Below are 27,074 nucleotides of genomic sequence, written 5' to 3'. Positions count from 1 at the left end.
TTAAATCTTTAATTTTTGATAAATGAGTTTGACATCCCTTCATCAGATTTATGTTGTGTAGCTGTGAAGGTATCCTTCCCAATCCGTGGATTTACTTCATCCAGAAAATAGTTCATCTGTTATCTATTTCAATGTCGTTCAACACGCAAACCAGGAAGAACTAGCAAGAACTTCCTCCCCGAACAATCTGCAGTGATTGCTTCGATCATCTCCTTGTGTGGTGATACGTCATATTTTCTTCCCAAGTCAAAATATTGTTATCTTAGTATCGCTAACTAAGAAATCAACATGACATGAAAAGATCCATCCAAGGAGCCCCACAAGGTAAGGGTGCGACCCACTAAAGCGGTCAGCTAAGATGGCACGTGGACTCTCGTTATATTGTTGGCTCACGGTGACGATCTTGCGATCGCTCCGAGGTGTGGCTTCCCTATCGAAGGGAGATCAGGGTCGTCTCGAGATATGACTCGTTTGCCGAAGGGAGCTTTGGGTCGTCCTAAGGCACTCCTTAGATATGCTGGAGTCTTACACAATTGATCAGCGATGGAAAATTTTTCTGTCCCGACCCCTTCGACGCTCAAGTTAGTATCCGAGATCCCCAAATATATGTTCAAATATTTTAAAATAAGTGAGTCCTCTATTTTCCTATTTAAGATGTGTTTTTATATCATAGGGATGAAAAGAAAGTTTGTGATATTATTCCTTATTATAAATGAAGAGAAGAGAGTTCAGGATTGTCTTCCTTATGATAAAAGAAGGCAAAAAAATTTGTGATTATCTTCCTTGCCATAATGAATGAAAATGAAGCTTGTGTTTCTCTGCTTTGATACTTTATACATGTACATAGATGACTTGTTTGACACATGGCGATTGTGTGTCAATTGTTGATAAATTTTCTATCATTTATCCTCCCAGAAGGTGTGCTTCGTGGCTCTAGTAGGGGGTTCGAAGCACGTCATTCGGGCATTTTGCTCTATCGAGGTGGAGTTTCGCAATTTTGCGTGTCCCATTCGAGTGTGTTTGGGTCGAGTTTTATGGGCTTCATTTGTAATGATTTTTGTTTATCCGCTTTTGCGGGCTTGTTCGTCCACTGTAATAGCGGTTCTATTTGTCAACCATAGCGGGTTTTGCTATTGACCATCGTAGCGAGCGTTGGGCCCCAATGTGATAGGTTTTTTATCGTAGGTTTTGCCTATACCACCATTGCAGGAGTACAAGTCCACGATTGCAAATTTTACCTCGACTATCATTGTGGGAGTAAAAGTCCATCATTGCATATTTTGACTCAATTGTCATTGCGATAGAAGGAGTCCACTGTTATGGAAGAAGAAGTTTGTTATCATGGATTTTGACTCGACTGTCATTGTAGGAGTAGGAGTCTGCCATTGCGAAAGAAGAAGTCCAGCATTATAGATTTTGACTCGAATGCCATTACGATAGTAGGAGTCCACCGTTGCAGATTTTAACTCGATCGTTGTTTACTGGAGTAGGAGTCAGTCATTGCAGATTTTGACCCGACCATCGTTGCGAGAGTAGAAGTCCGTTGTTGCGGAAGACAAAGCCTATCATTGTGGATTTTGACTCGACCGTTGTTGCGGAAGCAGGAGTCTGTCATTGCATATTTTGACTCGACCGTCATTTGCAGGAGTAGGAGTCTACCATTTTGAATGAAGAAGTACGTTATTGTGGATTTTGACTCTACCTCCTCCTTCGCCTTTGGGATATGGGCTTTCCTCCTTTGCCTTTGGGAAAAGGAACACAAGCTCTCCTCTTTCGCCTTTGGGAGAGGTCAGAGAGTTACGGATTGGTTCAACTGTCGTAGTAAGAGTGTGGTTTCCGTCATAGTAACTTGGTTCGACCACTATAATGGGTGTGGATCCGCCGTAGTGGCTTATTTCGACCACTGTAGCGGGCGTGTGGTTTCCACCATAGCAGCTTGGTTCGATTATTGTAGCAAGAGTATAGATCCACCGTAGCTACTTGGTTCGATCGTCATAGTGGGCGTGTGGTTTCCGTCTCAGTGGTTTGGTTCGACAACCGTAGCGGGCGTGTGATTTCCACTGTAGCAGCTTAGTTTGACTGTTGTAGCAGGCATATGGTTTCCGTCGTCATGGCTTGGTTCGAGCACCATAGCGGGATAAGTCATTTTTGAGGGACCTCGATTAGTTGCTCTGTTTGGGGGGAGGGGCCTTGTCGAGGTCTTGGGGGTCGGTGAGTGGGTCCCCTGACTTCACCTTCTATCTTGGCATGCTGAGTCATTTTTGACGTGGTGCGCTTTAGTTAGCTTTTGATTCTAAGGGGGCCTGCCTAAGGATTTGGATTAGTCTCAACCATTTTTAGGGCATTGGGGCTTCGATCTAGTTAGGTTTTTGGAGCTTGAATCTTACTGTAGTTGTTTATAGGAGACGACGTAAGGATTTTGTGTCGTTCTAGGCGGATATATGCAAGCGTTATTTTAAGGGAGACGAGGGCTCTTCTTGTGCCCCTTCGGTTATCGGGAGGGGCTTTATTTAGCGCCCTAACCCTGGTGCTCCCATGTGCCTCTTATTTTGGTCTTTTTCTGCTTGATGTTTGTTTGTGCTACTCAAGCTTTGCCCTTTTTTGCAGGTTTGGATCCTGGCAGTCACGGTCTTCCAGTATCCCTTGTTGAGCTTTGGAGCTCATGGGAGGTCGAGCGAGGGTCTCAAGTTGGGCTGGAGCAGTTTGCAGAGTCACGAACTCCAACGCCTTTGGGGGGTGGTGGCCCATCTTGCCAGGGCCATGGGGACTCGACATGGGCACGGAAGAGGTGCAAGTGTGTTGTAAAGACTGTTCCTTCACCACAAGTGCCCTACCTGGAGACAAGGGGCCTTGGTGCGAGGTGGGGGACACACCGCTGAGGGGTCATCTTGTGAAGGCATTTGCATCGGTCGGGGTCTCCTAGGCCCTGGTCTCTTTGCAAGTTATATTCTTGTTATTCGGGGTTGTTCATGGCCTTTGAAATAGTCAATCGACTCCCAATGGTTCATTCTTAGGGCCCATTAGGAGGGGTTGACTCAAGATATGAGAGTGTGAGAGAGCTCATCGACTGTAGGCAAATACTACCGGAGGTCGCTCAGCCTGTACTAAGCAAAATGGTGTATTGTACCTGGTAGGTTCCTACACATGGGTCTCTTTTTATATCTCTCTGATACTAACCCGTCTGTTTTGAGTAGCATCACTATTACATGACAGGCCTTGCAGACCAGGCCTATGATATTGGGATGTTAGTGGATGAGTTGTCTGAGTGAATGAGGGTCTCCAAGCGAGGATCACTGAGCTGGAGAAGGGGATTCCCTCAATAATTAATGATGCCTTGGTCGCTAAGACGATTGGTCTGTTGGGGCATGCTTGACAGTAACTGAAAGATGCTGAACAACGTTCGGTGATCCTATAGTAGAGATTAGTAGATGCCCAAGAGAGGGGAGACTAATTGGAGGATAATCTGCATATGTGCTCTAACGAGTTGATAGCCATAAAGATGGAGGCCCAGGAGGCTAAAGAGCTCTTGGAGGAGGAGCGATGTCAAGCTCACGATCTAGAGAGGGGAGTGATCATGATGTATAAAGAGTCAGAGGGGTTGTGATGGGGTCTGCTGAGATCGAGAAGGGCTTCATATCGATATAAGTACCTTATTGCTTGGGGACACTTTAAGGCCAAGTACTTAAGAATGAGTGTCGAGGAGGATCCCTTTACTCTGTGACCTAAAGATCTCGATGTCCTCGGAGCACAGGCCCCTTTTGCTGAGAGCCCTAACTCGCCCTCCTCTTCTTATTGAATGCTTCAATCTCTTCTCCTTTTTTTTTTTGTCCTTTTTGAAGGGTTTATGAGTTTTTCGGATGTGAGCCCTTGATTGTAAGCACTGTACTAATGCAAGTCTCCCACTTTTAATGAAATTTTCTTTCTCTATGTATCATTCTGTTATAGCTTTTCAGTTGAGGTGATGTTGTAAAGACATAATCCACACTCAAGATAGAGTCATGTCTTCCATAATCTCGAGACGATAAGTTCCCTCTGCCCTCTTCATTTCGGATGTGACCTCATCGAATATTCTTTTTTTTTTAAGAGTTGGAAGATGGGTGGAAGGATATGCTGGAGTAGTTTGATATATATATATATATATATATATATATATATATATATATATATATATATATATATATATATATATATATATATCACCTTGACAGGGTCGACGTTACCTTGACATACGTTACCTTGACATAGATCAAGAGTTGGGCTCGCCACGACGGATCCCACCAATCAACCACTACGTCCCCGTGTTTCCGTTCAGGGGTGACTCGCACTCTTCGTCAGTAGCCTTCCCGCCTTGAAACGCTGTGATTCGTCCAATAATTATTATTTCATGAAGTAGATTTGGGCGTACCCAACATTACTTCATTTATGCAATTAGAGTTTATTTCTTCTTCTTTTTATCCCTTTTAATTCATCTTACGGAGATGTCTTCTACGTCGTGTCTTTTCTCAGATCTGTCTCTTGCCCATGGGATCCGTGCTGCCCTGAATTCGCCTCCCCTGTTCTGCTTCTAATTCCTCCCCTCTTTTTGTCTTGGGAGACGGTCTGATGAATGGGTCGTGCTAGATTTCTTTTGGATCTGTAATCTTCAACTCCTAATGGTATGTGCTGTTGATTCATCATGCCCTTCATTTTTTGATCTCTGGGACATTTCTGCGTTTGTTCATAGATTTGATCTAAATGCATTTATGTGTTGTTGCCATTGCTGTGAGCCACGTAATCGTGCCCGTATGATTATCTTCCTTTGCTTTTATGTAGTTCAGCTTGATGGCCGATGCACAATAACATTTCAGGAAAATGTGGAACGAACAATTCAGTTCATATGTATACTCTGTATTGTTTCTTTTACCCATATGATCTGTGGATGTCTGAATTATATTATGCTTTTAGCGGGGAAAAATTACTGTGATACTTTTCTCTGCTCAATCTTGTAAGGTTGAACATTAAAACTGCCTGCAGTGACCTAAATATAAAGTTAATTTTTGACTTTGCGACATACTTCTTCGACCCTCGATGTCATTTTCTTTCTTAATTTTAGGTCTGAAATATACTTTTGTGTCGCATAGGCCTCTTTTCTGAATATTTGTCTTCCTATTTTCTTTCCAATTGCATTGCGATGTGATGTAACCAAGGTTGACCTTCCTTAAGTGCTATGTTAACACTTCTCTTGTAACCAGTATTCTGTTTTCCCCGATCACCCAAGCATTAGTAAATTAGTCATTATTTGCCTATCATAACTAGTTAATACCTTCAAAGATCAAATTTCCAAAACCTAGTTGGAGAGCGTTGAAGTTTCCAATCTTGATCTAATATTTGTTGTTCGTCATCAGTTTAGGCAGTTATTACACTTACCCACTGCCAATTGTTGCTGTCTATTCTACTAGCTGAAGCCTAAACCAATTCACTTTCTTCTAAGCACATGATGTTTAACTTGTACAAAATTTGATTTCAAGTACTAGTTGTTGAGAATTTGCTGAGGGCTTAGTTTTATTCACGTTCCAGATTAGAGAGAAGATGTAGCAGACATTTAGTTTCTTCTATTCCTAATTTTTGAAGTTGCAAGCTTATTCATAAGATTTTTCTTATAGGGATCCTCTTTGCCAGGGAAGTTGGTGAGGCTAACATAAGTTATCTTTGAGTATGGTGAAAAATGTCATGCTTCGTCAGTTGCTGCTTATATGAGTTGCTGTGACTAGATATTGGATGCTTATAATCTGTATACAAAATGGACTTGCAAGACTCCAAAAAGGTCGATTCATCTTCATCAACTGATACCTGCAACACTGCTTCTACTAAACAAGACACAACATTAAGGGAAATACCATCGATTCTGTCAACTGGCATATCCTCATGGGCACAGAGCCTCAGAAATTTACAACAATCTCATCAAGAAGATTCACAACCTGGAAATGCAGGAAAATTAACTTTGCAACGTCTCACTAGCGGATTTGGATCACTTCTATATTCTAACTTATCTTCAAAGGATGAAAATGTTGAGCACGACCCAACCACTTTACAATCTGGTGTCTGGGGGTCCTTAACAAAAGGTTTAGTGGACTCATCCAAAACTGCAATGAAGACTGTACAGGGCAAGGCTCGCCAAATTGTTTCACAGAACAAAAAACGATACCAGGTTTTTATGAATATCTATCTTGTTTAATTTATTTTGTCTTTCTAAATCTGGCTTACATGGACATTAGTTACATTTACAAGTAGCCTAGCATGATAAGTATACCAATTCTTGGAAGACAACATGGCAATGATATAAATTGTCATTTTATTATTGTGTATTTTCTGGTTTTCCTAAAAGCTTGCTCCAAAGGATGACCTATGTTTAGATAAAAGATGAAAAGGTTTCGTACCTATATATGTTGGCACTCCTACACTATGTGAACTGGAATATTATTGGGAACTCTGATTTACATTTCTCAAAATGGCTGAATGATGTACAAGTAATATTGTGATTCAGCTTCCCAATAGTTCTTTTTGTTAATTGCTAATTTTTTCATAATCTTTGTCATAAATTTATGCAAACTATTCTAAAAGTTTTCAGCTTCAGTTCACCAAGAGGTGTTTTGTCCCTGGTTTCAGGATGGAGAATTTGATCTAGATCTGACATATATTACAGAGAAAATAATTGCGATGGGCTTCCCTTCAGGTTACATAAGTTCTGGATTTCTTGGGCTTTTTGAGGTAATTTGGTTTATTTTTGACACCATCTTGTTGGCTTCCATTATAGCCTTTCTAACTTAACATATACTATTACTCTTCTGCAGGGACTCTATCGAAATCATATGGAAGAAGTGATTAAGTTTCTAGAAACACAACACAAGGTCTCATCATACTGATCTACTGGTTTATTTCAACTATCATGCTTGTAAAGATATTGCATTCATTGAAACACTGTAAGATCAGAGGAAAAAACTATTTCCCATTCACCAACATGCGGATTTGTAACAACAATATTCAATAGTTTGGAGACATGCAGTGGAATGTCTCCCAGCACCTTTTGTAATTTATTCCAGACATTTGACATGACATTTTGATGAATTGTCTCAGCATCATGATTTTTCTGCATTAAGAAGTGTGTACATACTCATAAATATATACGTAAATATGCTTTTTTCAGCCTTAAATATGCTGGTTCCACAATCTTCTTATTTTACTTTTCTATGTAGGGAAAATACAAAGTTTATAATCTTTGTTCCGAGAGGTTGTACGATGCATCTTTATTTGAGGGAAAGGTAAGCGTCCTATTTATCATTAATAGTAATTCTTGTTGGTTGTATCAGTATCTTTTAAAATTTCTTGGTTGTATATTGAAGTTCTTGTAGAAGTTCTGTTTTAGTGTGCTGTGGTGTAATTCTTAGTCTCTCTCTATAGAATTATCCTTTAGATCACAAGCCTAACTCATTGTTTTCATTCAAACTTTTTCAAAACACTGTACTTTGAGGAAGCTTTTCAGCTTTGTGTTCTTTTCTTTGTTAAACAAGCTACAGAAACCTGTCGAAAAAAGTCAGTATCGAATCTTTTTAGTGCTGCGTACCACTTGATGCGAAGTTTCAAATCAACCTATCATACCCCCTATTGATATATGTGTTGATGTATATTTGCTTATTTCAGGTTGGATTGATATATATTGCTTATTTCAGGTTGCTTGTTTCCCCATTGATGAATATAATTGCCCTCCAATTCAACTTATAGCATCGTTTTGTGAAAGTACCAAATCATGGTTACAGCAAGATGTTGAGAATGTGGTTGTTGTTCATGCTAAAGCTGGTATTGAAAGGACAGGATTGATGATTTCAAGCCTTCTTCTATATTTAGGGGTGAGACGCATTGCCTAGCATATTTGGATATTGTGATCAGTAATAGGCAAACCATCTTAACTGGTTGATTGAATGATGGCTCAAGGAATTCATTAATGATTATATATTTTCTTGTCCAGTTCTTTGCAACTGCTGATGAGTCCATTGACCACTTCAACAAAGAACGATGTATAGACGCAAAGGGGCTTATCATCCCAAGTCAGATTGTCAGTCTCCTTGTTCATACCAATTCATGACTTTTCCACCTAGCAGTCTTCTTAAATGCCTGATTTTTCCATCTTAATTTTCATAGAGGTATGTGAGATATTTTGGTTGCATCCTAACATATTTCAATGGTGAAGTTCAACCGGGGCGCAGGTACTTCAAAAACAATTCATCATTTTTTTAGAGTTCAGAATTCAGAGTACTCTTAGAGTGAATATCTGGAACTGCATGGAGCTCGAAGCTTAATTTTCAATTTTTTTCTTCAGGTGCATGCTTAGGGGCTTCCGTCTTTATAATTGCCCATATTGGATCAGACCTTCTATTACCGTCAGCAAACATAATGGTATCAGAAGATTTCTACTTTTTTAGATTTATTATACATCTATCATGCTTTCATGTTAAGGAAATTGTTAATGAAAAAGTTATCATTAATCCTGGTAATCCTTATTATTTTAAAATTAGCCTTTCTGGAAGTTATTGACATATTGATTAATTTATTAAAATAAATCAAGGTCACTTGAATAAGAAAGATTAATAGGTAATGCATAGGAACTTGTTAAAATCCCTTGCCATAGGAAATTTGAATTTTCTCTACATAAGCTCTCACTACTTAATTCTGAAAAATAAACTACTTGCAAGTGTTTTGGAACAGATCTCTTTCATATATGGTTCAAAGTTAACTTGCACTGTAGCTCCAACTTCAAGATAGCTTTTGTACTAGTTATTCTTCATAATCATTAGGGATGGATGTTGCTTGTTCACTACTAGTGGGAAACACTGTAATGACATATATATATATATATATATATATATATATATATGTATATGTATATATATATATATATATATGTGTGTGTGTGTGTGTATATGTGTATATATATATATATGCGTTAGAATCAACTTTATTGCTTTTATGTCTAATGCTTGTGATTTTGCATCAACCAGGTGCCCTCTTTTCAACAAAAAAACATCCCAAGACCAAGGACCTGATGGTATATTTCTCAACTTCTTTTTTCAGCTTTATGTATAATTCTGATCTGTGTTTTGCTTCATAATTTTTTCCAAATATTCATATTTTTCAGCTTTATGTTTTGCTCAGTCTATTTCTGATCTAGGAATGGGGATTGAAGGCTTAATTGATTGTTATATAAATTCCAATTGGGTCAAACCCTAATTAAAAAATGTGTGATAAAATTTATAATCAAGTTTCAAGAGGATTATTTTAGACAGGTATAAAAATCAAATTTGCCGGTGCTAATCTATCATTAGACAGTGCAAGATACCAAGTCATACTGACAAAACACTTGTTTTTTATACAGTTGCAGCAAGATTACAATTCCAAATGGATAAAAACAGAGATGCATGTATTTTGATGGATCATAGTGAATTTTTCTACAGAAACATCCAAAATTAACCAAGAAATCTAGTTTTCCCTCTACTGAATGCATGCAAAGTTTCTTATACCAAAATTAACTAACATCATCGTGCTCTTTTTTTGTACTCATGTGTTCTATCTCTTCTTTAAGCCCCAAAGTACATATCCAAGAAAGGGCATGCCCAGAAAATAAATTAAATAAAAAAATGTTAGTTGTAACAAGATTATGCATGATAATTTGTTCAATAATATCATCTCTTTTATAGGTGATGCATTTTCGTCTTAAGATTGCTAAAGGACCTGCTGAGGAAATGGCTAAAAGAGGCTTTTCTAAAGCTTATCTCTACCTTCTATTCTATGTTAAAACTTTAGGAAATTTCTAATAACTAATAAGGTTTATCTTTGTCAAAGTGTTTTAAATGTTAAGGAAGCATTTCTCTGACTTCTTTAACTTGCTAAGTTTCTTGTTCTTGGTTAAGAAATTGATGTTAGCTTGACAGTGGTTCATTTGTGTTTCAGCCAAATCTTCCATGTTCTCGATTTCATGTTGTGTTATGCAGCATATCCCCTGTTGAAGGGGAACAATTTGAATGGCTAGGCGACTGATTGCACTAAATGATATAATGAGAACCGGTAACTGTTTAGCCAGATTTTTAAACATAAAAAATTCGTACCAATTCTTATGGTTGACTTAGTAACTTAAAACTGGTTTTTATGATGAATCCTGTGATCTTTGGAGACTGTTGTCACAAGATTGATTTATAATTAAAATAGTGAATCCCTTGCCAGATGTTTCATCGATCATGAATTGTGTGCTTTGGACATACCTCAATTTGGTTTGAAATATAGGTATAAATTTCTACATGCCTATTGATAATAGACAAATAACCATGCAGATTTACATAGTGGAATAAATATCATAGTGGAATACATGATATTTCAACACCATTTAGTAACATGACAATTCGCAATTCTCATCAGATGACACATAGCAGCAGCTAATCTTCATCTTCTATCAATTACTTTGTGAATCAGAGTGGAGAACGACATGAACCTTCTTTGCATATTGTAAACCATTTTATTGCCAAGACTCAAGAACATTAGTTTTCTGTTGTAATAGTTGTATGTTAATCTGATATATTGCTGCACCAAATAGTTGGTGTTAAATGCTTAACATATGTTTTCTTTTTCTCTAGGTCATCATAATCTTCCCTTTCTTTTGCGTCTTTTTATCTTAAAAAGAGATTTTGTTCAAACTATTTGCAGCCAGAGGATTTCTGGTTCAAGTCAAAACAAAAGGGTATCATGATATTTGCTATACCGGGAGAACCTGGTCTGACAGAGTTAGCTGGTGATTTCAAAGTACATTTCCATGACCGCCAAGGAGATTTTTACTGGTGACGAATTTATTTTATACTCTTTTTGGTTTATTAGCTTAAAAAATTCATCTTCTTAGATTTAGCTTAACCTATTTCTGATGTTGCTTACCAGGTACATTTGCTAATAAACAGTGATATTATTTCCAAGTTCTAAAAGAAAAAGATTAACCTGGTTCAAGCATTTTAGTAGTTGTCCAATGAGACAGACAAGTATACTCTGAACAACCATGAGGCTAAGTATTCCTGATGTTAACACATCTGCTAACAAACAATGGCATAATATCTCAGGTTGAGAAATTTGGTTTTCATCAATCAGATATTAAAAAGTAAAAAAAAATATTCTTTTTAGTAAAAATGTGTTTTCATTTTTTTGTCAAGACTTTTCTTTTTTACTTTTACGAAGGTTAATTGAACTTTCCTACCAGGTTTAGTTAGATAAACTTGTCTATACATTTTACTCAATGCTAATAATTGTTCATTAATTTCATTTGCACAGATCTTGATTAGCTAATATTTTGATTAGGTGTTTGTCAAGGCACCCGAATAGAATGGTTATTCCTCTGTGAGAATTTTAATGAGATTAACATGATCGATATGAAAAATCATGTTTCTTGCAGTTGGTTGAATACGTCAATGATAGACAACAAAGTGACCTTGAGCGCTTCTGAGCTTGATGGGTTCGACAAGGTAAGGCTTTGGTTGTTGCCGTAATCCTTTATTAGAAACTCTTAATTACCAGAAAAAATTGAATCATTCCAATTCATAATCTAACAAGAGCTGACTCTGCAACTCCAGTAATGCTTGTTTATGATTTCTATGGCAGAGGAAAATACCTTCTCCAGGATTCCAGGTTGAGATTGTGATGGTGGACTATGATCACTCCCGTTCGCAAAATCCAATGAGCACAAATGTCAACAAAGACTCTGATGGAAGGTTGGCCACTGGAAAACCAAAAGGAGACAGCAGCTCAATATCTTCTACCTCGAACAAGAACAAGGATAACAAGGATGATGTCTTCTCAGATAGTGATGCAGAAGAAACCAGGTCTCCCAGAGGTGAAAATGCCAATTCTCCGAATGATAAAACAGCAGGCATCGAACAAGCTTCTCTGGAAGATGGAGCAGCAGCAGCCATGGTTGCTAAGAAAGCACCTACAGAAGGATCGAGTGGACTGATGTCGGAGGAAGCTGTTGTCGCAAATTCAGCTGCTGTTAGTGAATTCAAGGCAATTGCAGCTGATGCTTCTGTCTTCTCCTTTGGCGATGAAGACGAATATGAAAGCGAGTAGCGCAATGTGACAATGTTTATCTTGACAGATGTTGGAAATAATTGTCGATTTTTTTGTATCTTAAGCATTTCTTGGACATTCTTTTTCTCTTATTATTTATGAATATTTGTGCCAATTCACAAGTTTCCAAAAGATAATTCAGTTCTTGAGTGCTCTTTCTTGAAGATAAATGGAATTCAACTGTTCATGTAAGCAACCAGTAAAGTAAAGTGATGATGTAAATTTTTCATATCAAATAGCGATGGGTTAATTACATATTACCTTATTTAATTAGACCTTCTTAGCATTCTAATTTTTAGACTTAAAAAATTTATATTAAAATATTTAAAAGTGAAACATCTAACTATATTTATCCTATCGTCATATGTTTTATCGATGGAAGTACGAAAATAATGAGTCAAATGATAATTTTAATTTTCAATTAGTGGTGGTGGACGACGATATCGCTATGTCACGGGCTTAGTTGATTTTGCCTAAGTCATGCGGCGCCCTTGCATATCCGTCCACTAAGGGTCAATCTTCCTGAAACCTTCTATGGTCTCTTAAGGATTTGCAAAAGAGAAAACGAGTTAGAGGAAGCATTTTACTCGGGATCCATAAGTAACCATTTCAACAAACACATGATAGCCAATGCAAATTACAAACATAGACTTTGCAAGCTCTAAACAGTTACGCAACAAAGGGTCCAAGATAGTCCACTACAAACCGAAATCTCCATAAGTGCTCACAAGACACAACCTTTGTTTACAAGTTTAAAACAATCACCAAAGCCAACCAAAATGGGGTCGCTAAGCTTATAACCAGTCCTTTATATTTTGTGCAAAATATGAATAAAACCGAGAGGTACGAACATATATGAGTTCATTTACAACTTTGTCCATCACATTCTCTTCTACTTATTCCTTCGACGTCCTCATTGAAGCCTTTGCAGACGCCGCATCTCCTTGGCTTTGCTGAGTCTTCAATCTTCTGCTCTAACTGCAACGTGGCTCTTGGCTCCCAATTGCTCTCCACCGTTATTATTGAGTAGTCAAACTTTAATTTGCTATGCTACTTCAACTCGCCAATGACTCTGACTCAAGTGTGGGGCTTGCTGAGTTATGTTAATCCTTGTTGGTTCCCGCAGATCCTTCAGATGAAGGAAAAAACTTTTCTTGTTATACACTAGTCTCTCAAATGCCTCATGCTGCTTAAACTGGGTGGATGCTTGTTGGAGTTTTAACGAGCATCACCTTGCAGACTTTGAAGTTTTTGGGTCCTTCTTCCATAAAATTTGTCCATTAATTCTTCTTCCACTTAGTTGTCACTTTCAAGTAGATTCGCACCACTTCCGTTTTTTATTATTTTTTTTTATAGAAATGAAGCAGATAGTCTACTCTTAGCAGCATCGATCACCATTAATGAGGATTTGACAACTATTGTCTTCCATTAGATTTCTTTGAAGGGTCTTTGAACTGTGTAGAGCTCCTCTGCTAGATAAATAAGAGAATTGAGACATTCGGTTTCGCTCGTTCTCGAGTTGAGAAGACAAAGGTTACTCGACTTCACCTACCTCCTCGAGGGTTGTACTTCATGCATTGAGCTAGTTACTAACATTCACTTGCTCTTTGCTCACACTTTCGAAGCACTCAAAGTATTTGCACTCTTTGTGTGGAGATAGCTATTGTAATTCGTCTTCTCATTACCATTGAACTTTTAGAATGCAAGAATTTTTTTTCTAAGAAGAGCAAAATTTTCGCCCCGACTTGGAGCAAGTCTCTAATAGTTTTGGTCATCTATAGGATTGTACCATCTTTTCTATCATTTCTACCGACTACTCCTTTGAGTAGCAAAGGTACAACACAGCATATTACCTATTTCGTTCCTTGGTTAAGCACTCTTTCATCGACCCAAAGTCCTCCACTTTCGACTAACTTGATGAGAAGTTTGCCTCTGCATTCTCTACCTCCTCGGCTCCTTTTACAACTAACGCTCCCCCTCTATGAGAGCAAGAGATCGATGACTCCACGAAAGTCCTGCCTTTGTGGTACTATGGTTGATATGCCCATGACACTACTATCTGTTGTCATGCATTTGTATCTTTTTCTTTTATGATTGGTAGATCCGCCTCCGTGGCACTCATCCGAGTCCACTTCCATTTTAACTGATTCTTGGTTTTGGGTAGCTAAGTTTCTTTGGACTCGACGTTGCTTCCTCGCCTCTTTCGACCACTTGCTTCAACATATCTGTGTTTTCCGAGCAGTTCCTCTTGGTTGATGAAAAGACAAATTGCAACTCTCATACATGGCCTCTGCCATCATGTTATAGGACTCACGCCGATTCTGTTCTCGTTAGCTTCTTTGGTAGCAACATTCGTTTACTCGGCCTTGTCATTTGACTTGTTAGGCTCCCTTAAACGAATATGAGCTTTGGAGTAATTCAACTCTCTAGCCGCTTCGATCATATCTATATATAATCAAGTTCTCCCATGAGACTCAATAGTACTTACATTCGGAATTCCCCCTCGGTAGTACACAACCCCTATATGTTGTGACCAAGACTTTCATTTGATGCACGTATGGAAGACCCATCTCTGCGATATCATGATATTCACTCATTGAATCCATAGCCCATTTTACCGTTATGTTGTTCACCGAAGTGGAGCTCCTAGTAGCTCCCGATCATACCTATGTATGACCTAATCCCTCGCAGGACTTGTCCCATGTGTGTTGTATTGCCTTGAATTGTTCCACCATGATCCATTGCACCATGTTGCCTCCCGGTGACATCTTCATTGCATTCTGATCATTGTGGGATGCACTTAGATTACGATCTCTCCATGTGTGGCCTCTGCCAACACATCGCAGGGCCTTTGCCACCTCCAATTGCATTCGTTCCTTTGGTAATCAACCTTTATCTACTCGCTCTCGAATCACACCCAAATGAAGCATAGCTCTAGCATAGTTCGTTGCCTAGCAGCTCTTGAAGTCCACTAACTTTATTGAAATTGGTGCACTATTGTCTAGATCCTAAGCTTCTGCCCCCACCAATATAATATCCGCTGCATACCGTTTCCTTCATAGTAACTCGAATGAGAGCACTATAGTATATTCTTCAAGACTACCCGTCTTCGCGTCCTCTTACCATGTGCCAAGGCATTCTGACCCTAACTTCGTCTCCGCAAGTTAAGTCACCTTAGTTCCTTTGTCAAATGATTCACTGAGATAAGGCGCATATGCCTCGAAGCTCCCTTCTCGTTGGCATCATGTAGGATGAGTTCACTCCATCAGAATGAGGGATCCACAGAATAACATTATTCCACTCTTGCCTCTACGAGAGTTCATGTCCTTGACTTTTGCTTGAGAAAAGCTTCGTGCCTCCGCTCCAAATTCTGTTTTCTATGCCGACTCCCATCATGCGACCTAGATACTTCACCAAGTTCCACCCAAGTTGCTATGTCCCTCGGTTTGCATTGAGTTGATGGTGGCCCTCACGCCCACCATTCTATGGGTCAGCCCTCTATTGAGTCCAATCTCCATATCAGCTCCAAGTGTGTCTTAATTTAGTGTTGTTTTAGGTCGCTCCCTCACTTGATCTCGAAATGCGTCCACCATCGCATTATCTTATGTGTGATCATGCGATCAATCCTCACCACTTGCTTGGTTCGTTGAGCTTTGTGGAGTTATTATCTTGAGATACCCCTCAACATATGTGGTTTATTGCACATGATTCACCATCTGGAGAGTCAGGACTTCTCCCTCCTAGATATCTATCTCATTGGAGCAACTTTTTTATTTGCATCTTTCTATATATAAGTTTCAAAGATAACCATCCTCTTGAACTACTCTACCTTGCTGAGCAATCTGTGAATTGTTTTGCCCCTGCGAATGCACTTGCTAGATTGTGACTATATGCTAATACAACTCTCGTTGTACCCCTCAAGGCCTAGCAACATACTGAACTCGCTGCACATTTTAGCCTCCAATGGTCGCATCCTTTCCATATCGAACAGAAAGTCTCAATGCTCCACGGTATCGAGTTTCGATCACCTTGAGATGACTACGGATATTCCATTGTCTGCATACAAGCTCTTGTATAAGTACCGAATTCTTTAAGTTAGCAATTCCCCTCACCTTTGTAAGCGTTGTATAACTCTTTTGATCGCTGAGCAACCCATCCCACCTTACAAGGTCTCATACTTTACTAAGCGCCCTGTTTATCTTGAGCATCGTCAAATTTGGTTGCCAACGTCGAGCCATAGCTCAAACTCAGCCAATCCCAACCTTTGTACGTTACACGTTCTTCTTAGTTCGCTTGTCCTCTGGTGCCTTTCACGTGAAAGATTGGTCGTTCTTCTCAATGTCAATATTGGATGCCCGCTCCTCTAAGCAACTCTTTTCCCTACACCTCAACGCCAATTTCCCCCAAACAATCGCATGTGCTGGCTACCCTCAATGCAGCTCCACTAGGTCCCTCACGTTTGCATGCAAAATATTTTTAAGTGTGCTTGTCCTGCTCTGATACTATCTGTCATGGATTTAACTAGTTTTGCCTAAGTCGTGCGGCACCATTGCATGTCCATCCGCCAAGGGTTAGCCTCCCCAAAACCTCCTATCCCTTAAGGACATGCAAAAGAGAAGACGGGTTAGAGGAAGCGTTTTACTCAGGATCCACAAGCAACCATTTTAGCAAACATATGATAGCCAATGCAAATTACAAACATAACTTCGCAAGCTTTGAATGGTCGCACAACAAAGAGTTCAAGATGGTCTACTACAGATCGAAATCCCCAAAGTGCCCACATGACAACATTCGTTTACAAGTCTAAAATGACCACCAAAACCAACCAAAATGGGGCTGCCAAACCTACGACCAACCCTTTACATGCTATGCAAAGCATTAACAAAACCGAAAGGTACTGACATACATGAACATTACATCAAATACCTCGTTTATAACTTTGTTCGTGATAGTTGGGGGGCTGTAAGTAGCTGTTGTGGATGAGGAGAGCAACGATGAGAGGTGAGGGTCGCCCTGCATTTGCGTCAATGTCGAGTGACCCTTTCGCCACTCTGCATCTATGTTGACGTCGATACAGATGTCGACTGGCCCTTTCGTCGCTCGACAATCGTGACGACACTGATGCAAATACAAATCGACGAAAAGATTATTTGGCAACTATGTCGACGCAAATGTAGAGCGACGAAAGAATCGATCAACAATTGTGTCTGTATCGACGCAAATGTAGAGCAGCCGTCACACATCGTCGTCACTCTCCTTATCCACAACATGCACCCGCAACTCTCATTGATACTATCGTCCGCCACCAACGACATTATTCGTTATCACCGACTGAAATGTTAAAATTCCTCTTTACTTATTATTTTCATGCTTATTGTTTTGAAGTCTACCAACCAAAATGTTAAGGATATCTGACTTACTTAATTAGCCCCATCCTATAAGATTCGTTAAATGACCAGAAAGTAAATAGTAGCTTGATCGCATCAAAATGATCGCATCAAAGATGGCAATTATTGATGAAGTATCATCGTATCGTATTCCTTTTTTCAAGAAGAAGAAAAATACGAACGTAGCTCAGTTTCAAATCTGTACATGTTCTCTGTGGGGAAGCATCAAATGATTGCACCGATGATGACAAATTAAAGGAAGCAGCAACACATAAATGACACCACCATATTCCACAAACCATCCAATATATTTTCTAGCAGCTGCATACTTTGTGACGAGATGTAACTCACAGACTTCCCACAATGTCTGAGCACAATTCCATGTTAGCATTCAAAACTGCTTTAACTCGTTCTTGAATACACATATTTCTTGGACACCAACCTTGATCACTTGACTCATTACAACGGAAAACTCAACATAGCAGTCACATAAAACCCTATAATACCTCCATCTGCGAGATCTTGATCTCAGTATGAATATTTAAAAGAAAACAGCAAAGCGACCATTCACAAAATCTGTGTTATAAACATCAATGTGGTAAAAGCATGCTGCAATGGGGAAAAAAAAGAAGAAAAAGTAATATGTACAGGAACATAGAAAGGAAGACTAAGAAAACAAACAGTGGGAGAAAAGAAGGCAATGTAATATGTACAAGAACATAGAAACGAAGAATAAGAAAATAAATTACCTGACATTCTTCCTTATAACATTAAAGATGGAAAGAAACATGGAATATTGAAAGCAATATAACCCATATAGCAATATAACACACACACACACACACACATATATATATATATGCTAAAATCATCAGCACAAAAATAAAGCCACATACAGCACATTTTTGCTGCCTCGGTACCCATAAACACATCCATGTCTTTTTTTTTAATTTTCAACCATATTTGTGTAGTGTAATGGCTATTTTTCATATCCTACCTATCATGGATAGACAAGTCCAGTGATATTACATCATTTTATCCTGGAAAATGATGTTTAAGAAGACTGAATCAACCCTGAAAAGTTTCCAACACAATGTGGTCTCCAATGGCCTGATGTTTGACCAAATCAACCCTAATGCTTTTGTGATGTGATTCAGTCTGCCCAAACATCAGGACTGTTCTATCCTATGATCAGCATAAAATATAGCAAAATTCAGCAAAGATGAGGAGAGATACATTACAAAGCTAAAAAACTTGCAACAACCAGAAGGCACAACTTCAACTCATTACTAAGAAATGTCTCAATTATCAATATAAGACAAAAAAAAATACCATGGAATTTGACTCAATCACATTCAGCAATTCGGATGGCAGAAACCACCTCTCATATGCAGGATCAATGTTCCATGCATCTGACACTTTCCAAAACCTGCCCCTTCTTGGTTATAAGCAGATATAGTGCACACCAGAGCTGATGATAAATGGGTTTGAAACTTTTGACCATATTGTCCCAAGCTCAAAGTATACACATGCCAAAGTATTGAAAGACATTCACAACATTTTTGGATGTAATATATAGTTCAATAATTTGATGATAATCAAGAATGTGAATTAGCGTCGATAGAAAAACACCATTTCCTGAAAAATAAAACCTAATATTTGACCAACAAAAGCTTCTTGTAATAACCATGATTTACCTGTGATGAGGTTATACATGTCCCTCAAGGTACAAAAACTGGTTAAGTAGCTAAATTGATCATAGCAAGAATGATACAGTCAGATGGTGTAGTTTTGACTGACAAATGATTTCAATGACACATGAGTACTTAATTATATTTTACGGTCTCGAACTTCTCACTAATTTTTCTATTCATCATAAGTTGGTACCTGGCAAATCCTAAATTATGCATTGTAGCTTGATATGTTAGCAATACAAATGATGACGAAAAATAGGCTTGTAAATAGTGGTGCCGAACATCGTTGATATCAGTTAATTCACAACATCAAAATGAAGAGTGCAACAAGATATATCTCAAGCAATCCAAAAAACATTACTTTCAATTAGCCTGTTATGAATTAGAGAGTTTCCTACTGACAAAGTTATTCAATTCATACTAAAATTACTAGCAATACAAGAGATCAACAAGGGGCAAAAATATGGTATCGGAAAAGAAAAAACTTAGTCATCTATGATATATCAGTATCCTTGAACAATCAAGCCTTACATATATCTACTATGAGAAGAAGGAACAAATCAAGCAAGTGCGGTCAGTCAGAACATCACCAGGCTCGTTGATGCTCCAACGACAAATGGCTCCAATAGCAACCGTGTCAAGAAGTAGAACCCCACGCCCAATGTGATGGAGATGGGCAGCGCAGGAAGTGCATGCCGGCATATGGAGAGCAGAATCAATGTGCATCCGAGCCCTGAAATAATCGCAAGATAGCAAGCATAAACCGTCATTAAATCATACATTGCTGCTCTTCCTACGAGCACGCTGTAGAACACGAAATCCCCGAGGCCAAGTCTGATCCCCCTCGATGTATCGAAGGCATCACTCTCGAAGGCAAGCCCCGGCAACGAAGAGGAGGAGGAAGGATCTTGATTCCTCTCTCCCTCCCTCTCCCTTTCCCTCTCGGCAGCAATGTCTTGTTGCCGTGCGTCGCCGCTGCCGCTGCTGGATGGCTCGTTCGGCACGAGAGGCGAGGTCTCCTCCTCGAGACTCTCGATCTCCACAATGGTGCGATCTGGATCCACGTTTCGGTTGGACAAGGTGGGATTTGGGGGCGCGGGCTCCACGGGCTGGAGCTCGACGGAGCCAAGGGCGGCGACGGCGTGGGAGACAGAGGCGGATGCGGGGCGGGACTCGTAGACGAGGGCAGGAAGCTCCTCGTCGCGGGAGGAGGCGAGCTCGACGAGGACACGAAGGGGGCCGCGGGGGCAGAGGACGGCGGCGAGGTCGTAAAGGGCGAGGGCGATGAGGAGGGTCCAGGTGGTCCACTCTGGGAGGCGAGCGAACCAGGCGGCAACGATGACGGCGAGGGCGACGAGGTAGGCCTGGCGGAGGAGAACGGGCACGGCAGGGGAGAGCACGGCAGGGACGCCAACGGCGGAGAGGTTGAGGAGGAGGACAAGTGCGGAGACGGCATCGAGGGGGAAAGCGGCGGCACGGAGGAGGGAGAGGAGGATGGAGCCGCCCATGGAGGCGAGGACGAAGAAGGCGGAGAAGCGGACGTAGTTCCGGAGGAAGCCGGTGAAGCGGTAGTAGTAGAGGACGACGAGGAGCGTAGTAGCGGCGGTGATAAGGGCGACGAAGGCGGCAGCGTTGAGGAGAGCACCGGCGAGCCGCCGGCCGGGAGGGTCGGAAGGGGACTCGTCATAGACGAGGGTGGCAGCGGTGGTAGCGGAGGCGGCAGCAGCGGCGGAGTCGGAGGCGGAGGGGGAGAGGGTGGAGACGAGAAGGACGACGAGGAGCATGCATATAGAGACGGGGGAGATGACCCCGATGATCTCGACTCCGAGGGAGTCCAATACGCTGCGCTGCATCGCCGGCCGTCCGACGGGCGGCGAACGGCGGCGACAATGAGAGATCAGGCCCTCAGGGGAAGAGAAGTGACGGGGATCGATCACGATCCGGAGGAAGAAAGGAACAGAGAGAAGGCGAGGATTGAAGGCGGCGACTTCGGTGGGTGTGTGCGCTCTCCTTTTCCTCGTCTTCCCCTTGCGATGGGATTGGATTGGGTCGGGTAATGGGCCAAATTAATACTTCTAAGCCCCAAATAGATCACATTGGGCCGAGACATAATAGCTTCATTAGACCCATCAAAGCAAATTGACTCGTCTTATGCGGGTTCAATTGAATGGGCCGGATCTACCGCACCGAATAAATTATACATGCACCTCAGGTTATGTTTTTATACTCCTTATATTATACTCATACTTTTGAGCTTAATTTTAATTTTATATATATATATATATATATATATATATATATATATATATATATATATATATATGCATGTCTTCTCTTCATAAATGCACTACAGTGTCCAACTCAAGTCGAGCCCAATTGAAAGTTACTGCAACTCTAACCCACAGCCGATCTGACTCATAATTCGACTCTAAATCCACGTAATAGGTGAATCGAATGTCAAAATTTCTCGATCTGAACCCAATTGGAAAATCCATCTAATTGGCATGATCAATACAAGTATGCGATTCAGATCTTGAGTCGGATTTTGGTCGAGATGAAACCACGTGCACGCATTAAAGTTCGGTTCCGACTGCAACCGAGAACCAGCTGCAATTAATTTGGTTGAGCACCATCACCATGTCCTGGTCCGGACACGCTGCGTTTTGTAGTCCACAAGAGCTGGAGGACGACAACTGTTACAAGGCATTCATTGAAAAGAAAGGATGAAGAAGAAGATGTTAATGAAAGGAGGAAGAAACATGGCCGTTTAAACATCTTGAAACACAAAAAGAAAGAAGCTTCATCGGTAATGTAAACTCAAACTCGGTTTGCATGTCTTCAGTTTAGGGTCTTTATTCCCAAATGCAAAAACATTATTGTATGTGTGCTTTTCTTATCTTCTGCAGTGTGTGGAGGCAGTATGTAGAGTTGCTCAATGGTCAGTGATGGTGATTCACGTGAGGAGCAAAAGAGAAAGGAGGGGAAGTAGAGGTTTGACTTTTGTAAAAGGCAAAGAAGAAATGGGCATGGGGATGAGTCAGATGGGTGGGACGATAAATGGTTGAAAAGGAGACTCACATGCTCATGAGACACCTGCAGGGGACAGAGGAAAAGGAAACCAGGGAAAAGGAAAGCAGGGAGCTGGAAGATGAGAGTGAGGAAGTGAGAGAGAGGGAAGGAGAGGGCTTTGAGGCAGGCAGTGACCAAGGCAGCAATGGGAAGGCCTCCATGCTGTGACAGGGTTGGCATCAAGAAAGGACCATGGACTCCTGAAGAGGACATCATCTTGGTCTCTTATATCCAGGAGCATGGGCCTGGAAACTGGAGATCAGTTCCCACAAACACTGGTAATGCTTTCTCAGCTTCTCTGGCCTTCTTGTCTTGGTTTGTTATCATGAGTTGGAACGTCCAAACCATGGCAAGTTCAACCATCATATACACCGAATTGTTTGATTTTAATGGTTCTTTTGCTAGCATCATGGAGACTCTGTCTTCTCTCTTCCTCAGAAGGTCGAACATTATTATTCTACATATGCCTTTGACTGTTCCTGAAAACTGCAGGCTTGATGAGATGCAGCAAGAGCTGTAGACTGAGATGGATAAACTACCTCAGGCCTGGAATCAAGCATGGCAACTTCACTCCGCACGAAGAAGGAATCATAATCCATCTGCAAGCCTTGCTTGGCAACAGGTAATCAATCTTCTTGAATTCCTTCGGATCGAGGTCAAAGGTTAATTATCGACTCAAGAAGAGGAATCAAAGGAATATAGTTGATTATTCTTCCACATTTCTTTGGTTTGTCTGAATTCCTCTTCCTCGAACTTAGATGGGCAGCCATAGCTTCTTACCTTCCCCAAAGAACAGACAACGACATCAAGAACTACTGGAACACGCACCTGAAGAAGAAGATGATAGATACTGCAGGTAGCTACGTGATCTCTCCTGGTACAAGCCCGGTCTGCCATGACTACATGTCCAAAGGATGCAACACGGAAGCAGTGAAGCAAGAGATGAAGTTCCCACTGTCCAGGTTCTCCCCGACACCCTCCATCTACGCCTCCAGCACTGAGAACATCTCAAGGCTTCTTGAAGGTTGGGTGCGATCCTCCCCGAAGGCCGCAGCGAAGAAGAAAGAGTTCGCCATTACCGACAACAACAACAGCAGCAGCAGCAGTAGCAGCAATACCATCACGGCAGCATCACCCAAAGAGACCAAACAAGCTGAACGTAACCAAGTGGGCTGCTTAGCCGCGGCGCATGAAGACCTGGACTCGCTTCTTTCCTTCGAGAACACAAGCGGCATGATCTCCTGGGGAAAGATCCATGGGCCACAGCTCGCACAAGCGAATGCCGAGGCAAAGCAGGATGCGGAGAACAGCCAACCTCCCTTGTCCTCGTTGGAGAAGTGGCTCTTCGACGAGGCGTTGGGGCAGACAGATGGGTTCCTGGAGCTCCCTGCTAATTGTCTCTCTTGGTCTGCCATGCTTTCCTGATGACACCCCCAAGGTTGCCGACGACAAAAGCTAGCGAGGAGCACGTCCAGTGACTCACTGCAACCTTCGACTCTCATCATTCAACGTGAAAACTGTAGGAAATAAGCACTAAAGTAAATATGGTCTCTCGTTGCAAGCGTAAATTAAATAAGGAGCAGCTTCTGCATGCGATCATGTCAATGAATCACTCAGTTCTATATATGCTTCATGCTTCCTTGAACTCAACCTGTATATCTGCATCTTTTTCTGGGTTAAACCATTGTTATTCTATATCTGGCACGTCAGTGGGCCTCTGACCACCGAATCTGAGGAAGCACAGGAAGAGGAGAAATGAAGGCTCTGAAACTTGCATTTTCAGAACCATTAAGTACATGAAAGCAACAAATTTCCAGGCTTTCCAACACAGCTGGTGTCTTTGGAGTAGGAGACCCCAACTACCAAGGATGTGAGGTGGACTCTCTCTCTCTCACTCGCTCTCTGATCCATCTGGTCTCTAGTGGCGACTGTAATCAAGGAGATGACAGTTTGATGGTTGCATTCTATGGCATATATAGAGAAGCACTGGACTCAAAGACAAGCTCACAGAGAGGACAAACTACAGAGGAAAGAAAAGGATAAAATCGCAGGGAACCAAGAAGAACAGGAAGCTGTTTGCTCATGTGTCTTCCGCTCCCTTTGCATCAAATGTCAAGTCTGACAATTGCAGCGTTCCTAAGTAAAACTCACATTGTCCTCCGATTTTTACTGTTCTGCTTTTATTCTATGAATATTGCCTTCATCAGTAATTGGCACCTGAATCATTGTGTTTCTTTGGGACACAACCTTCAAGCTTGTCATTTAGATCAAGCTGACAGTCAATATCAAGAAAGCAACATGCATCAAATCCTATACACAGATGTGAGACATCCAAGTGCTGAGAAAATTGATGGACTGTAGGTAGATTGAAAGATGTAAGACCCAAAAGTTTTACTTCTCTGAGACATCATTTAGTGTGTGCCATACATTTTCTTGTAAGATGAGGTAAGGTAAACGATATAAATATTTTATAAAAGAGATATATATCATAGTTATATGAGGTAAGGTAATGTTTGAAAAGTACCATGGATCTCAAGTCAACTCATGTCTCCATCAACACTGTACTTGATGGTTGACTAAATTTTGTGTTTCTTCACCCTTCACTGATCAATGAACGAACACAACATTAGATTTGCTTCGCCTGTCACATTTACCATACTCCTCCAGCTTTGGCTTTCAGCGTAGCCATGCTTGTTGACCTGTTCTCTACAGCATACTAGTCAAACCTTTCCATGGAAGTATCTCGAGAAAGCTTCCACTGTAAGAAAGAAACCGGAGGAAGCTTTACGCCCCACCCACCCACCCCTCCCCCGCAGTAACATCATTTCAGTGTGCTCTATATATACGAATACCAGAGTAATTTTGAGCAGGAAGAGCAGCAAGCAGAATGGCCGAGGAAGTGAAGGTGTTCAGGTCATGGGGAAGTCCCTTCAGCTACAGAGTGGAGCTTGCTCTGAGGCTGAAGGGAGTAGCCTATGAGTATATAGAGGAGGATCTCTCCAACAAGAGCACTCTGCTCCTTGAGTACAACCCAGTCCATAAGAAGGTCCCTGTCCTCCTCCACCATGGCAAGCCCATCGCTGAGTCTCTCGTCATCCTAGAGTACATCGAAGAGACATGGCAAGAGAACCCCATCCTCCCCAAGGATCCTCGCGAGAGGGCCGTGGCCAGGTTCTGGTCCAGGTTCCTTGATGATAAGGTCTCGGAGATACATCTGCTTATGTCTTCCTGCTTTATTAGGAACACAAGCATCAGCTGAATCTATCTTTATGGGTTTCGTTTTTGTTTCTTGTAGTTATTGGATGAGTGAGTTTATAGGCGAGACTAAACTTCTGATTGCTCCTTTGTGTGCAGTGCTCACTTGCACTGTGGATGTCATGCTGGACAGAAGGAGAAACACAGCAGAACTTCATGGAACAAGCAAAAGAATGCCTCCATCTTCTGGAGGAAGAGCTCAAAGGGAAGAAGTTTTTTGGAGGTGATTCCATAGGGATGGTTGACATTGCTGCCAGTTTCATTGCTCATTGGCTGGGTGTGCTTGAAGAAGTGGCAGGCATAAGCTTGCTCGATGAAGAGAAGTATCCCAATTTGTGCAAATGGACTGAAGAGTTTCTCAAGTCTGATGCTGTGATGGAATGCTTGCCTAAGAGAGCAAACTTGCTAGCTTTCTTCCAAGCCAGGAAACATGCAATCTCAGCTACGAAGGCTTCAGTCTAATGATGGTGATGATGCTTGTCATTAGGATATTTTATGGTGCTGTGAAGCATTATTAATCATACTGTAATGTATTTGCACTGAATAAGAGCAGTCCATTTCATGTCTCTCATCTCCTATATGCTTAATGACAAGGCAAACAACAGAGAAGTCATCATGTATAGGTGGTACTCCTACGTATACACAAAGTCAACGCAATCCACATAGTCAAAATACATCTCATTATCAACTCACCAACCATGTTAAAAAAATGCATATATATCATCATCATCATCATCATAAATTCATTAGTAAATTTGCGAGCTTTTTAGTCGTTGTTTGACTAAGTGGGTGGGGACTACATTGTGATAGATATATATTCATCAAATCATAGCTTTAATAACATAGTTAAGAGTACAGGTCCGATCAAATCACATAAAAAATCACCCTTGATCTTGTTGTACTTCTAAACTGTATTATATTTCAAATATCTTATGTAAACAAGATAAATAATATAATTTAAATATTAAAAAACAAACCAATTAAATGTGTAAATATAACTACTTATATCATGCAAAATCAGTGATTCTTAATCCACGTTTCAGAAAAAAAAATCTAATCGAGTAAAATATTATTTTCTAATATTAACAAAATTAATTTCCCATGACGTGTTGATTATATTTTTAATAATGTTTTATGGCATAGAAATAGTCATTAATTTAACAAATCTTTTAAATATTTCTGGTTAATCTTGGCTTGATTTCTTTATCGAGAATGATTCGAACTCATTCGATTCATGTGGGAAACTCACAAATAATTCAATTGATAAAATATTTTTGCTTTTATATTATATATATATATATATATATATTCATATATATGTATATGTATCACTTTTATATAAAATATTTAAACTAAATATAATTTTTAAGAAAATTACCAAACGCACCCTGTATCTCTAAATAGAAACGAAGACATATAGGAAATATGAAAATTCCATATATTATCAAATTCGATTAATAAATCACATATAATGGTACTTGAACGGATCCGATTCGCATTCATCCCCGAAACGCAAAACCAAGATGCTTAGGGCCCAGCC

The 27,074-nt window shown here is 40.5% G+C and overlaps 4 protein-coding genes across 6 annotated transcripts; 3 read left to right on the top strand and 1 right to left on the bottom strand.

Annotated features, from left to right (window-relative positions):
* The first annotated feature begins 4,424 nt into the window (after positions 1 to 4,424).
* LOC135673300 (phosphatidylinositol 3,4,5-trisphosphate 3-phosphatase and protein-tyrosine-phosphatase PTEN2A-like) lies at positions 4,425 to 12,216 on the top strand. 2 transcript variants are annotated; one of them, XM_065182165.1, is made up of 13 exons: positions 4,425 to 4,655; positions 5,659 to 6,187; positions 6,646 to 6,747; positions 6,831 to 6,887; positions 7,233 to 7,298; positions 7,707 to 7,883; positions 8,003 to 8,089; positions 8,176 to 8,240; positions 8,354 to 8,430; positions 9,033 to 9,079; positions 10,729 to 10,859; positions 11,459 to 11,528; positions 11,665 to 12,216. In XM_065182165.1, exons 2-13 carry the CDS (start codon positions 5,780 to 5,782, stop codon positions 12,127 to 12,129), a joined length of 1,752 nt encoding a protein of 583 aa, XP_065038237.1. In that variant the 5' UTR covers positions 4,425 to 4,655; positions 5,659 to 5,779; the 3' UTR covers positions 12,130 to 12,216. The 2 variants fall into 2 exon arrangements, with proteins under 2 accessions (XP_065038237.1, XP_065038236.1); XM_065182164.1 differs by having other exon boundaries at positions 5,643 to 6,187.
* A 7,328-nt stretch (positions 12,217 to 19,544) lies between these two features.
* LOC135673299 (presenilin-like protein At1g08700) lies at positions 19,545 to 21,235 on the bottom strand. Its single transcript, XM_065182163.1, has one exon. It carries the CDS (start codon positions 21,061 to 21,063, stop codon positions 19,789 to 19,791), a length of 1,275 nt encoding a protein of 424 aa, XP_065038235.1. The 5' UTR covers positions 21,064 to 21,235; the 3' UTR covers positions 19,545 to 19,788.
* Positions 21,236 to 21,980: 745 nt separating this feature from the next.
* On the top strand, positions 21,981 to 23,929 carry LOC135674926 (transcription factor MYB60-like). 2 transcript variants are annotated; one of them, XM_065185189.1, is made up of 4 exons: positions 21,981 to 22,016; positions 22,117 to 22,557; positions 22,772 to 22,901; positions 23,038 to 23,929. In XM_065185189.1, the coding sequence occupies exons 2-4, from the start codon at positions 22,425 to 22,427 to the stop codon at positions 23,702 to 23,704; spliced, it is 930 nt and encodes a 309-aa protein (XP_065041261.1). In that variant the 5' UTR covers positions 21,981 to 22,016; positions 22,117 to 22,424; the 3' UTR covers positions 23,705 to 23,929. The 2 variants fall into 2 exon arrangements, with proteins under 2 accessions (XP_065041261.1, XP_065041262.1); XM_065185190.1 differs by lacking the exon at positions 21,981 to 22,016 and having other exon boundaries at positions 22,540 to 22,628.
* A 1,209-nt stretch (positions 23,930 to 25,138) lies between these two features.
* Positions 25,139 to 26,100, top strand: LOC135674925 (probable glutathione S-transferase). Its single transcript, XM_065185188.1, has 2 exons — positions 25,139 to 25,478; positions 25,634 to 26,100. The coding sequence occupies exons 1-2, from the start codon at positions 25,167 to 25,169 to the stop codon at positions 25,994 to 25,996; spliced, it is 675 nt and encodes a 224-aa protein (XP_065041260.1). The 5' UTR covers positions 25,139 to 25,166; the 3' UTR covers positions 25,997 to 26,100.
* The last annotated feature ends 974 nt before the right edge of the window (positions 26,101 to 27,074 follow it).

Source organism: Musa acuminata, chromosome BXJ1-5 (genome assembly GCF_036884655.1).
Source record: "Musa acuminata AAA Group cultivar baxijiao chromosome BXJ1-5, Cavendish_Baxijiao_AAA, whole genome shotgun sequence".
In the NCBI taxonomy this organism is placed as follows: Eukaryota; Viridiplantae; Streptophyta; class Magnoliopsida; order Zingiberales; family Musaceae; genus Musa; species Musa acuminata.
This window is presented reverse-complemented; position numbering and strand designations above follow the sequence as displayed.

Coding starts and splice junctions, on each gene's coding strand:
- LOC135673300 (XM_065182165.1), top strand. CDS start 5,780: ATGGACTTGCAAGACTCCAAAAAGGTCGATTCATCTTCATCAACTGAT. Junction 6,888..7,232: donor TTCTAGAAACACAACACAAG/GTCTCATCATAC, acceptor TTTTCTATGTAG/GGAAAATACAAAGTTTATAA. Junction 7,299..7,706: donor CATCTTTATTTGAGGGAAAG/GTAAGCGTCCTA, acceptor TGCTTATTTCAG/GTTGCTTGTTTCCCCATTGA.
- LOC135673299 (XM_065182163.1), bottom strand. CDS start 21,063: ATGCAGCGCAGCGTATTGGACTCCCTCGGAGTCGAGATCATCGGGGTC.
- LOC135674926 (XM_065185189.1), top strand. CDS start 22,425: ATGGGAAGGCCTCCATGCTGTGACAGGGTTGGCATCAAGAAAGGACCA. Junction 22,558..22,771: donor ATCAGTTCCCACAAACACTG/GTAATGCTTTCT, acceptor TGAAAACTGCAG/GCTTGATGAGATGCAGCAAG. Junction 22,902..23,037: donor CAAGCCTTGCTTGGCAACAG/GTAATCAATCTT, acceptor CCTCGAACTTAG/ATGGGCAGCCATAGCTTCTT.
- LOC135674925 (XM_065185188.1), top strand. CDS start 25,167: ATGGCCGAGGAAGTGAAGGTGTTCAGGTCATGGGGAAGTCCCTTCAGC. Junction 25,479..25,633: donor CCAGGTTCCTTGATGATAAG/GTCTCGGAGATA, acceptor CTTTGTGTGCAG/TGCTCACTTGCACTGTGGAT.